We start from the raw sequence: 14008 nt of genomic DNA, 5'->3' as shown, positions 1-14008 counted from the left end.
TTTTCTGTAAAAGCAGAAATAACACAGGAATGTCGGCTATAATTTCTATTTTCATCTAGCTAGCGTAGTAAAAAAAATTAAAATTACAAGACATGGAAATAAGGACACGAAACTGTTATATTTACATATATATATTATGATTAATATAGAATACCCAAAAAAAGACAAATTAATAAATCATAATGAAGTCTTTTAATAAATTTGCTGGTTTTCTTATCATTATATTGAAAGTTATTGCAATCTGTTTATCAGCAACAAACAGAAAATGCAGTCTTCAGAAACATTCTCTCTCTCTCTCTCTCTCTCTCTCTCTCTCTCTCTCTCTCTCTCACTTAAGGTATTTAGGAATCAATTTAAAAACCAAGCAAGAAGTTTAACTTTGATGGAGAAAATTACAAAACTTCAAAGATGTTCAAACCTAAGTAGAAATATACCTTCTTTATAAAATAGAAAATTCAATATTATAAAGCTATCTATTTTCTCCTAAATCAGTGTATAAATTCTGTGCCATTTTCAAACAAAGTTTATGAATCCTGACAAGTTCTTTTCATATGAAAGAACAAAAGCCTAACATTAGCCAGGACAAGTTAAAGAATAATGCATGAATGATTTATGAAGCTATAGTAATTAGTGTGATACTGATTCAAGGGTAGACAAATAGAACAATGGATCATGATGGAGTGGTTAGCAAAAGACCCCATGGATTTTGTTTAATCTGAACTAGAAGAATATTAACAATGAGATTAAGCAAGCTTTTAGTTACACTTAATATTATGTTCTGTTTCCCAAGGCTTACAGATTGAAAACTACTGACATGAACTTTGTGTTTCTACTTTCTTTCTGTACCTCCCCAGGCCAGATGGAGACTATGTCTCCTCACTTAATGGTGGAAACATTAAAGGCATTGAAGGAAACTCAGTGGGACACTTACCAAAATTCTGCCATGAGTGTGGGACTAAATACCCTGTAGAATGGGCAAAGTTCTGCTGCGAATGTGGCGTTCGAAGAATGGTTCTGTGAACAGAATCCAAACAGAAAAAGAGCTAAGTCCAGAATTTTATGACTGTTGCTGCTTGGACATCTAGAGCACTTCCTCTAGTGATCTTGTGCTAAAATCATTCATAATACTTTTTTCAACAGTTTTTGGAGCATAATCCTTTGGCTGTGTAATGTGTGTGTGTATATATGTGTGTGTACATATACTGTATATAATAAATACCTGACAACCTAAACTGTGCCATACAAGGAGATGTTCACTTATCAGTCAGAAAATAATTTCAAGTGGAATCATTAACTTAGGTATTACTTTTCTGTTGTTGTTAAAGCACATTAAGCATACCTCCACCAACTCTCAAACACTAGTGCTTAGCCCTTTAAGCTTGAGGATGATCATTACTTTGAGCAGAAAATCAGAATAAACATTTTTATTATTGGTACCTATTTTCAGATAGTATCATTTAGGATGGGATGCTTGGAATTTTGGAACTGAAGAGAATATTTTTAGTTACACTTAGTTATGTGAGGTCATTTTTCTGTAGAGCTCTTTAATTATTAATTTTATAAATATTTTTTAGAAGGAGAGGGGAAAAAACCCCCTATGGTCTCTGTTGCCCTTTACTCGGTGTATTATTGATTATATAATTTAGAGATCTTTGCTCAATTCTTTAAAATGCAATTATGCAATTTTTTTTTTGGAGATACAAGGCTGAAAATACAGATGTATCTCATTCTAGTTATAGCTGAATGATTTTTTAACTGTGTATTAGTTGAACATATATTCTTTCTAATTTCACTTTTTTCCTTTCTTTTCCATAAACTCATGTCTGAACAGTAATTTTAATTTGCTACTTCATTTTTGCAAAGTTTGCATACTAATTATTTAATAGAAGATGCAAAAAACTCCTTGCAAAATCTTGCATTTATATCTATGTACTTGATTTAGAAGAAATCATATTAATGGATTTTAAAACAAACCATCTCACCTAATAGACAGTAACTTCCATAATTAATCATTAGTGCAGGGCATGCAGGTTTAAAAGGATTTGAATTTTAGTCACTTGAAGTATAGTTATATGTAGTTATGGGTAGGTTAAGAGAACATCTAATTTTTCCTACTCATACTTCCTTTCTAGTGTTAAACACTGGATCACCATTCACATCACAATAAAAAGCCACTGAAAATGCATTGCTTTAATGGATAGCTGATTTATTATGTAATTAAACATTCACAAAAATGTAATTATACTTCCTCTTTAACTTTGACTAAAATACCGCTTTTAGTCATTGTCACTTTCAGTGTAACATAGTATTTAGTAGTAGACACCTTTGATTGCTTGTGCAGCCATATTCAGTAATTCAGTAGTAGTTTCTGTCGAATCAAACCTAACAGAGCCTTGATCTTATTATAAAGGTACAAGCAGATCTATATAGGTAGTTTCTAACTTCTTATTTATGATTCTGATCAATTGTAAGGATCATTGTAGAAATTTGTGGCTTATAATTTTCTCTGAAATTTATTTATACATATACTTTATAATTTTATTCATTAGTTTTTTTTGTTTTGGGTTTTTGTTTTTTTTTTTTCCATTTGGGCAGGGGATAACTTAGTAGGAATGGGAATTATTTACCTTATAGTTTCTTTCCTTTCTATTAATTTTTTTTCTGGTTGCCTTTATTCAGTCATATTGGTCAAAAGGAAGGGTCAAAAGTCAAAAAAAATATTACAGCTTATTCCATCAACTAGAATAAGCTGTAATAAATTTAGGAGAATAATGTACATATTAGGGTTCCATTTCAATAGTTTGTTCTTCTGTTCTAATTATTATAAATCATATGAAGAAGAACTTCAAACTCTTGTCTTGATCTAGAATTGAGCACTGTCTTCTTTCAAATATTTTTAAAGATCACATTTTTTGTCTGCCCAAGGAAGGGATAGGTGAATGAGCTTAAAGTGGCACATGTTTGTTTCTCACTGAATTTTACTGTGGCAAGTAAATGTTATAATGTACTACATGGAAATGGGTTGGTAAGAAATCATCTAATTCCAGAACCCAGAGATTATTATAAACAGTAAGTAGGTGAAATATATTTATGAATTATGAACCATGATGCAATGTATTTAAATGCATTTTTATATTACTTGCATATATTATTCTCATGTTGATTTGTTGTGCAATAGTTCAGTTTTTAAGAAATTTTCCTTGATCTTTGCATCACTTATTTTATTTTTATTTATTTTCACAAGTATTTTCCATTGTGGTAGGATAAAAATATGACTGTAAGCATAAATTAAAAATGTAAAAATTGCTTATGTAATATTCTGAAAGTTATTAGCTTGGAAAAGTAAGATTATTATGGCTGTTGTTGTCTCTTGTTCACTGTTTTTTAATTACAAATAATGTCTTCATTTTTGAACCTGTTCAATAAAGACATGAAGCAAAAAAATGCTAGTTGGTTTTCACTGATGTCTTATCTTTTATCCAGAAACAGGTAGAAAGATAGGAATGTACTGAAATATAAAGAAAATATTCGAAGTCAGAATATAGACTTTTTAATGAGAAGAGTTCTCTTTGGCAGTTTTTTTGTGCTGTCAGCTTTTAAAAAAATTATTACTATTTTATTGAATTGAAATGTTTTATAACTTCAAAGCATTATAAATGTTTCTTCACAAGATTTTTAAGGCATAGAAACATTCTCTTCATAGCCAATAAAATTTAGCAGTTGAAAACATTAGGGAAATCAAGGTTGATAGGAAACATTATGGATATTTCTAATTAGTTAATATACAGTTGAATGGCAGAAAGTATTCGTGATGACTACTTAGTGATTTAGATCATCATATTTAAAATTTTAAACAGGAGCTGTCTCTAGTGAAAAAATCAGATTAGACATGTTTAATTTGCACTCAATTTTCCTTAGACTAGAGGTGGACACTTTCTACCATGAGTAGAAGCTCAGGGAATGAAAAAATAGTAGAATAGGTACATAGCTACAGAAAGTCAGCAGAACTCTTATGTCTTTATTAGCATTGCAGATATATGTATTTTTATATGCTAAGTATATTTTCAGTTTTTTAATGGTAAGTGTATTTTTAGTACTAAGGTTGATTTTTTTCAACTGACTATGTTATTGCATAGAGCGGTGGAGAATCATTGAAACAAAGTTTATGGTAGCCACACTCATTTTTATTTTCATTTAGAAAATTTTTAGTTAAATATTATTGTCATGACATTCATTATTTTTATACAATTTTGCTTTTATATGTGAATTGCTTTTTTGCCACTAGAGGGTGCTTTTGGATAATTTATATTGCCAGCCTCCAGCTATTACTTGAAGGCCGCTCAGCAATAAGTATATTTTTTTGATAACGTGAAATTACAGAGATTTAAAAGATGTAGTTTTTTGCTGTTTATTTTGTCGTGATTTTAATATCCCATATGTTTTTTTGTTTGTTTGTTTTTAAGAAACCTAGTGTAGCTCATTTTGGGTACCAGCCTGGCAGGTTTTGATAGAAATATTTCATATTAACACCTCACATAATTTTGTTAGCAAAATTATATATCTCAAACATATTACTTATGCACATTACCAAATAATTCTTGTACTATTACTTTAACATTTCATCTTAATTGTATAACAGTTACAGTCTCCTTTTAAGATGGGGATTTTTTTTTTCCTTCAATCAGCTAGTCTTAACATTATATCTAACATACGCAAGTGACATCGATTTAGATAGGAGCTAAATAAGTGGTTAGACCAACTAATGTAAGATGCACAAAGCTGAAACTTTCCAAACAGTTAAAAAAATGCTTTACATGTTCTTAAATCTATGAAATGCTAGGAATCAAGAGATATAAGTAAAATGTGATTTAGTCCCTGTCTTGAAGTTGATAATTTATTTGGAAAAGCTGTTATATAAACAGACAATTACAACTTAGGACAAAAAGAAGGATTTTTAAAAATTGAAGTATAGTTGATTTACAATGTTGTGAAAGGATTCATCTTACTGGAACTTTTCCTTACAAAAGTACCAACAAAATGCTTTATTAAGCGTTGAAGCTTCTTATCACAAGTCATACAGTTGACCATTTCCTATTTTCTTTTTTTTTCCTTCCTTGTGCCAATGCTTAGGAGAAAACTTGGTAGAATATAAGTGAGAGCTGCACCACCTTTTAGTGGGGAAAAGGCAAGTGACAGTGGAGAAGGATATGTGTGTGGTGGGGTCTGTCAGAGCTGTAAAATGTGAACTACGTGGACTGTCCTGAGGACTGAGGAAAATCAGTACTGAGTAAAAGTTCCTGAAAATTCCAGCTGTTCAATCTTATCTCACATAACTCTTCACTTTAACTTTCACTGTCCTCTTTTTTTCCTGTCTTTGCTCCGTTTCTATGCCTGTTTTGAATCTGCAACAATAAGGCCAGGGTTAGGAGGCTGCCAGTATTGGTGAGTAGATTATACTTGACAATGAAATGCTGATTTTCACTCATCAAATCAGCGATCTTAAATTATAATAAAACTGAAAACCATCTGGGGCATTAAGATAAATGTCCTTATCTACTGATGGCGGAGATATAAATTGATGATACTTTTTGAAGAAGTTGACTAAAATTTACTTTAAAAGCCTTTAAAATACACATGCCTCATAACCCAGTAATTTTATTTCTAAGATGTATTTCTTCTTGAAGGAGTAATCTAAAGAAAAATATTTATGCAGAATACATTTAATAGTACTACTATTTGTAGTGATAAAAATTAGTAAGTTAATAAAGCACTTTCAAATAATTTTTAATGGCATGATGAGGTTATGTTTTATTAGGACAAATAGCCTAAAATAGGGAATGTGTGTAAAATATGATTCCAGCTATATAAAAGATTGCACAAATAAAAAGGCTTGAAATATATTCCTTATCATATTTTCCTTGTTTCTACTAAGTATTTGTAATGTTACATATTCTTTATATTTTTTGTATTGCCAATTTTTAAATGAATATATAATACTTTTTTAATCTTTAAAAAATGAGGGTTGTGTTTTTCAGAATCACTTGTATGTGATAATCGTTTATTTAAAATCACTACCTCATCTTCATTTGTTTTCTGACATTCACAAATGTAGATGATAGCCCTTGTAATATAGTTAAGCTAGTTTGTTTCTGATACCTGTTGCTGAAAGTGGTTTCTGTCAACTCTATGTATAATTTTAATAAGATAATTTTTCTTGAATTTTAGTCGTATTATATTCTTGTATAGCCCTCCTTCCCTTAACTGTTTATCACCTGTGATTTGAAGAGTCCAAGGAATACAAGTGAAATTTTAATTTATAGAGCATAAAGTAAAAATTAAACCTGGTCTAAATATTTTAGAGGTTTTTTGGTTTTTGCCATTCCATTTTTGAGCTGCGGGGGCAAAAAAATATATATGTGTGTGTGCGTGTATGTGTGTGTGTGTGTATATCTGTGTATGTGTGTGTGTATGTGTGTGTATATGTGTGTATGTGTATGTGTGTGTGTATTTGAAACATTCACATCTATTTTCACATACCTACTATACTTTAAAACTTTAAAGATTTTTTAAAGTTATCTTACTTTCTTCTTGTTATTTTAATCAAGAAGAATACTTTAAGAACCAGAAAGTTTTAAAAATAGATTTCCATTTTTACTAATCTTCCCAAACTTAAGAGTCCTTATAGGGAAAAGTCATACGTACCTCACAAGAAACATCAGAAATTCTTTATTTTGAACACTAATTCTTCAAGGGTGATTCTCTTTGGAAACATACTATTCTGTTAATTTGAAAATTTAAAACAATAGGTTTGTTTTTCAATTTATTCCTTACTATAGACAAAATCAAAACACCATTTGAATGAGCAACACATCTGCTAGATCAGCTCTGTATCCTTGGCGAGGCACTGTATTCTCGTGGTCTTTGCTTTTGATAAACAGTGTTATGATTCTCCCTCAAGTATCTCTAGAAAGATTGTTTCTCACTGATGCCATTACCAGAAAGCTGATATGAGGCGGAGGGGCACTTATCACTCACTGCCTTAGATACTTTACTATAATTTAAGTAGAAAACTTTGAACAATACTAGTAGTTAAACACTGCTCAAAACGTAGCTAGTAGTGAAAATTTATCTTGATCTAATTTTAAACAAATTTTCTTACTATCTGTAATGGGCATTTGTCCAGTTTATGGACAGCATCTTTTGAAAATCCTGTGTTTGGTGAGTTTTCTGTATTGAATCTCACTGCCTTGAAATCATTGCCAGAGTTTAGTTTTCCATCCTTTCTTGTGGCTAAGGAGTAGTCATGTGACTTGGGAACTATGGACCAGACTCAGATTCTGAAACAAGTAATGCGGGGAAGCAGATGCTGTATAGCATCTTTTTCTATTGAGGATGGTGGGGAGACACAGGACTTTGAAGGGGACTGTGGCAGAGTCAAGAAATTGCACCCTTATTGCAAGATGTGACTTGTTACTCTTTTTTTTTTTTTTTTTGCGGTACGCGGGCCTCTCACTGTTGTGGCCTCTCCCGTTGCGGAGCACAGGCCCCGGACGCGCAGGCTCAGGGGCCATGGCTCACGGGCCCAGCCTCACCGCGGCATGTGGGATCTTCCCAGACCGGGGCACGAACCCTTGTCCCTTGCATCGGCAGGCGGACTCTCAACCACTGCGCCACCAGGGAAGCCCAGTTGTTTTACTTTTAACCTGAAAATTTAAAGTCACATGTCCCCATCGTGGCACTTTAGCTGACTGTCCTCCACTGGAGTAGTGTTTCATTATGATTCTGGCTGAACAACTGCCAGACTTGATTAGCGGGCTCTTCCAGAGATTCTGTGAGTTACCCAATAGCTTTTAACAAATTCCTTTTTGCTTAAACTAAGTAGACTGGCATCTGTTATTTGAACTAAAAAACCTTTCAAAGGTAGACTTCGGTATGACCTTGTGCTTCACTTTTGAAAAGTGCTTAAAACCATATTCTACAGCTGGACTCTTTAATGTACTGAGTTAAGACAACTTTCCTCATCCCAAGCATGGTGTTAGATAATCACAAACTGATTTTTTTTTTTAAGTATCAAAAATGAGTGTTTATTTGAAATTATGTCTTCTTTACTTTTCTGTTACATAAATGCTACCATTTAAACAAAACAACAGAACTAGTCAATAACGGTGATTAGTAGTAACTGATAGTAGGATAATTAAGCAAATATGGTTAAGAAAAATATATTTTATAAAGTTTCTTTCTGTTTTTTGATATAGCATTTACTTTGACTTAAAAAAACTGTTGCTTATTTAAATTTTATAGGCTATATTATTATATATGTATTAATATTATACATCTTAATATTTATGTATTAAGATACATAAATTTAAGAGTTAAAAAAATTGAATATAAGTACAATAAGATTGGTTAAACAGACACTTCATGTATTTATTTTTAACAGCTTTATGAGATATAATCGATGTAACACATCGATGTAACATTATGTAAGTTTAAGGTGTACAAGGTGTTTATTTGATACACTTATATAGTGCGAAATGCTTACCACCATAGCCTTAGCCAACACCTCTACCGTGTCATATAATTAGCATTTAGTTTTTTACATCTTTATTGGAGTATAATTGGAGTATACTTTATTGGAGTATAATTTTTACAATGGTGTGAGAGTTTCTGCTTTATAGCAAAGTGAATCAGTTATACATATACATATGTCCCCATATCTCCTTTTGCATCTCCTTCCCTCCCACCCTCCCTATCCCACCCATCCAGGTGGTCACAAAGCACCGAGCTGATCTCCCTGTGCTATGCGGCTGCTTCCCACTAGCTATCTATTTTACGTTTGGTAGTGTATATATGTCCATGCCACTCTCTTACTTTGTCACAGCTTACCCTTCCCCCTCCCCATATCCTCAAGTCCATTCTCTAGTAGGTCTGTGTCTTTTTATTCCTATCTTACCCCTAGGTTCTTCATGACATTTTTTTTTCTTAGATTCCATATATATGTGTTAGCATACGGTATTTGTCTTTTTCTGACTTACCTCACTCTGTATGACAGACTCTAGGTCCATACACCTCACTACAAATAACTCAATTTCATTTCTTTTTATGGCTGAGTAATATTCCATTGTATATATGTGCCACATCTTCTTTATCCATTCATCCGATGATGGACACTTAGGTTGTTTCCATCTCCTGGCTATTGTAAATAGAGCTGCAATGAACATTTTGGTACATGACTCTTTTTGAATTATGTTTTTCTCAGGGTATATGCCCAGCAGTGGGATTGCTGGGTCATATGGTAGTTTTATTTGTAGTCTTTTAAGGAACATCCATACTGTTCTCCATAGTGGCTGTACCAATTCACATTCCCACCAGCAGTGCAAGAGTGTTCCATTTTCTGCACACCCTCTCCAGCATTTATTGTTTCTAGATTTTTTAATGATGGCCATTCTGACCGGTGTGAGATGATATCTCATTGTAGTTTTGATTTGCATTTCTCTGATGATTAATGATGTTGAGCATTCTTTCATGCGTTTGTTGGCAATCTGTATATCTTCTTTGGAGAAATGTCTGTTTAGGTCTTCTGCCCGTTTTTGGATTGGGTTGTTTGTTTTTTTGTTATTGAGCTGCATGAGCTGCTTATAAATTTTGGAGATTAATCCTTTGTCAGTTGCTTCATTTGCAAATGTTTTCTCCCATTCTGAAGGTTGTCTTTTGGTCTTGTTTATGGTTTCCTTTGCTGTGCAAAAGCTTTGAAGTTTCATTAGGTCCCATTTGTTTATTTTTGTTTTTCTTTCCATTTCTCTAGGAGGTGAGTCAGGAGAATTTTGCTGTGATTTATGTCATAGAGTGTTCTGCCTATGTTTTCCTCTAAGAGTTTGATAGTTTCTGGCCTTACATTTAGGTCTTTAATCCATTTTGAGCTTATTTTTGTGAATGGTGTTAGGGTGTTCTAATCGCATACTTTTACATGTACCTGTCCAGTTTTCCCAGCACCACTTATTGAAGAGGCTGTCCTTTCTCCATTGTACATTCCTGCCTCCTTTATCAAAGATAAGGTGACCATATGTGCATGGGTTTATCTCTGGGTTTTCTATCCTGTTCCATTGATCTATATTTCTGTTTTTGTGCCAGTACCATACTGTCTTGATTACTGTAGCTTTTTAGTATAGTCTGAAGTCAGGGAGCCTGAATCCTCCAGCTCCGTTTTTCGTTCTCAAGATTGCTTTGGCTATTCGGGGTCTTTTGTGTTTCCATGCAAATTGTAAAATTTTTTGTTCTAGTTCTGTGAAAAATACCAGTGGTAGTTTGATAGTGATTGCATTGAATCTGTAGATTGCTTTGGGTAGTAGAGTCATTTTCACAATGTTGATTCTTCCAATCCCAGAACACGGTATATCTCTCCATCTATTTGTATCATCTTTAATTTCTTTCATCAGTGTCTTGTAATTTTCTGCATACAGGTCTTTTGTCTCCTTAGGTAGGTTTATTCCTAGATATTTTATTCTTTTTGTTGCAGTGGTAAATGGGAGTGTTTTCTTGATTTCACTTTCACATTTTTCATCATTAGTGTATAGGAATGCCAGAGATTTCTGTGCATTAATTTTGTATCCTGCTACTTTACCAATTCTACTGATTAGCTCTAGTAGTTTTCTGGTAGCGTCTTTAGGATTCTCTATGTATAGTATCATGTCATCTGCAAACAGTGACAGCTTTACTTCTTTTCCAATTTGGATTCCATTTATTTCCTTTTCTTCTCTGATTGCTGTGGCGAAAACTTCCAAAAGTATGTTGAATAAGACTGGTGAGAGTGGGCAACCTTGTCTTGTTCCTGATCTTAGTGGTAATGCTTTCAGTTTTTCACCATTGAGGACTATGTTGGCTGTGGGTTTGTCATATATGGCCTTTATTATGTTGAGGAAAGTTCCCTCTATGCCTACTTTCTGCAGGGTTTTTATCATAAATGGGTGTTGAATTTTGTTGAAAGCTTTCTCTGCATCTATTGAGATGATCATACGGTTTTTCTCCTTCAATTTGTTAATATGGTGTATCACGTTGATTGATATTTGTATATTAAATAATCCTTGCATTCTTGGAATAAACCTCACTTGAGCATGGTGTATGATCCTTTTAATGTGCTGTTGGATTCTGTTTGCTAGTATTTTGTTGAGGATTTTTGCATCTATGTTCATCAGTGATATTGGCCTGTAGTTTTCTTTCTTTGTGACATCCTTGTCTGTTTTTGGTATCAGGGTGATGGTGGCCTCGTAGAATGAGTTTGGCAGTGTTCCTCCCTCTGCTATATTTTGGAAGAGTTTGAGAAGGATAGGTGTTAGCTCTTCTCTAAATGTTTGATAGAATTCGCCTGTGAAGCCATCTGGTCCTGGGCTTTTGTTTGTTGGAAGATTTTTAATCACAGTTTCAATTTCAGTGCTTGTGATTGGTCTGTTCATATTTTCTATTTCTTCCTGATTCAGTCTTGGCAGGTTGTGCTTTTCTAAGAATTTTGTCTATTTCTTCCAGGTTGTCCATTTTATTGGCATAGAGTTGCTTGTAGTAATCTCTCATGATCTTTTGTATTTCTGCAGTGTCAGTTGTTACTTCTCCTTTTTCATATCTAATTCTGTTGATTTGAGTCTTCTCCCTTTTTTTCTTGATGGGTCTGGCTAATGGTTTATCAATTTTGTTTATCTTCTCAAAGGAGCAGCTTTTAGTTTTATTGATCTTTGCTATCGTTTCCTTCATTTCTTTTTCATTTATTTCTGATCTGATCTTTATGATTTCTTCTGCTAACTTTGGTTTTTTTTTTGTTTTTCTTTCTCTAATTGCTTTAGGTGCAAGGTTACGTTGTTTATTCGAGATGTTTCCTGTTTCTTAAGGTAGGATTGTATTGCTATAAACTTCCCTCTTAGGACTGCTTTTGCTGCATCCCATAGGTTTTGGGTTGTCGTGTCTCCATTGTCCTTTGTTTCTAGGTACTTTTTAATTTCCTCTTTGATTTCTTCAGTGCTCACTTCGTTATTACATAGTGTATTGTTTAGCCTCCATGTGTTTGTATTTTTTGCAGATCTTTTCCTGTAATTGAAATCTAGTCTCATAGCATTGTGGTCAGAAAAGATACTTGAAACAATTTCAATTTTCTTAAATTTACCAAGACTTGATTTGTGACCCAAGATATGATCTATCCTGGAGAATGTTCCATGAGCTCTTGAGAAAAATGTGTATTCTGTTGTTTTTGGATGGAATGTCCTATAAATATCAATTAAGTCCATCTTGTTTAATGTATCATTTAAAGCTTGTGTTTCCTTATTTATTTTCATTTTGGATGATCTGTCCATTGGTGAAAGTGGGGTGTTAAAGTCCCCTACTATGAATGTGTTACTGTCAATTTCCCCCTTTATGGCTATTAGTATTTGCCTTATGTATTGAGGTGCTCCTGTGTTGGGTGCATAAATATTTGTAATTGTTATATCTTCTTCTTGGATTGATCCCTTGATCATTATGTAGTGTCCTTCTTTGTCTCTTCTAATAGTCTTTATTTTAAAGTCTATTTTGTCTGATATAAGAATTGCTACTCCAGCTTTCTTTTGGTTTCCATTTGAATGGAATATGTTTTTCCATCCCCTTACTTTCAGGGTGTATGTGTCTCTAGGTCTGAAGTGGGTCTCTTGTAGACAGCATATATATGGGTCTTGTTTTTGTATCCATTCAGCCAGTCTGTGTCTTTTGGTGGGAGCATTTAATCATTTACATTTAAGGTAATTATCAATATGTATGTTCCTATTCCCATTTTCTTAATTGTTTTGGGTTTGTTATTGTAGGTCTTTTCCTTCTCTTGTGTTTCTTGCCTAGAGAAGTTCCTTTAGCAGTTGTTGTAAAGCTGGTTTTGTCGTGCTGAACTCTCTCAGCTTTTGCTTGTCTGTAAAGGTTTTAATTTCTCCATCAAATCTGAATGAGATCCTTGCTGGGTAGAGTAATCTTGTTTTTTCTCCTTCATCACTTTAAATATGTCCTGCCAGTCCCTTCTGGCTTGCAGAGTTTCTGCTGAAAGATTACCTGTTAACCTTATGGGGATTCCCTTGTGTGTTATTTGTTGTTTTTCCCTTGCTGCTTTTAATATGTTTTCTTTGTATTTAATTTTTGACAGTTTGATTAATATGTGTCTTGGCATGTTTCTCCTTGGATTTATCCTATATGGGACTCTCTGTGCTTCCTGGACTTGGTTAACTATTTCCTTTCGCATATTAGGGAAGTTTTTAACTATAATCTCTTCAAATATTTTCTCAGTCCCTTTCTTTTTCTCTTCTTCTTCTGGAACCCCTATAATTCAAATGTTGGTGCATTTAATGTTGTCCCAAAGGTCTCTGAGACTGTCCTCAGTTCTTTTCATTCTTTTTTCTTTATTCTGCTCTGCAGTAGTTATTTCCACTATTTTATCTTCCAGGTCACTTATCCGTTCTTCTGCCTTGGTTATTCTGCTATTGATCCCATCTGGAGAATTTTTAATTTCATTTATTGTATTGTTCATCGTTGCTTGTTTCATCTTTAGTTCTTCTAGGTCCTTGTTAAATGTTTCTTGCATTTTCTCTATTTCCAAGATTTTGGATCATCTTTACTATCATTATTCTGAATTCTTTTTCAGTAGACTGCCTATTTCCTCTTCACTTGTTAGGTCTGGTGGGTTTTTATCTTGCTCCTTCATCTGCGGTGTGTTTTTCTGTCTTCTCATTTTGCTTATCTTACTGTGTTTGGGGTCTCCTTTTTGCAGGCTGAAGGTTCTTAGTTCCCGTTGTTTTTGGTGTCTGTGCCCAGTGGCAAAAGTTGGTTCAGGGGATTGTGTAGGCTTCCTGGTTGGGGGGAGTAGTGCCTGTGTTCTGGTGGATGAGGCTGGATCTTGTCTTTCTGGTGGGCAGGTCCACATCTGGTGGTGTGTTTTGGGGTGTCTGTGGACTTATTATGATTTTAGGCAGCCTCTCTGCTAACGGGTGGAGTTGTGTTCCTGTCTTGCTAG

The 14008-nt window shown here is 33.7% G+C and overlaps 1 protein-coding gene across 2 annotated transcripts in view; it reads left to right on the top strand.

The window, feature by feature from the left end:
• ZC2HC1A (zinc finger C2HC-type containing 1A) overlaps positions 1-2709 on the top strand; it is a 60394-nt gene extending 57685 nt beyond the window's left edge. For both annotated transcript variants that reach the window (XM_027089711.1, XM_027089710.1), the window contains one exon: positions 855-2709. In XM_027089711.1, coding sequence (XP_026945512.1) covers positions 855-1020 — 166 coding nt within the window. In that variant the 3' untranslated portion in view covers positions 1021-2709. The remainder of the gene's footprint in view (positions 1-854) is intronic.
• Positions 2710-14008: the final 11299 nt, after the last annotated feature.

This window comes from Aethalodelphis obliquidens, unplaced genomic scaffold, assembly GCF_003676395.1.
Source record: "Aethalodelphis obliquidens isolate GAN/ISIS:26980383/991018 unplaced genomic scaffold, ASM367639v1 scaffold68, whole genome shotgun sequence".
Classification (NCBI taxonomy): Eukaryota; Metazoa; Chordata; class Mammalia; order Artiodactyla; family Delphinidae; genus Aethalodelphis; species Aethalodelphis obliquidens.
The sequence above is the reverse complement of the archived record's forward strand: the minus strand, read 5'-3'. Positions and strand labels throughout refer to the sequence as shown.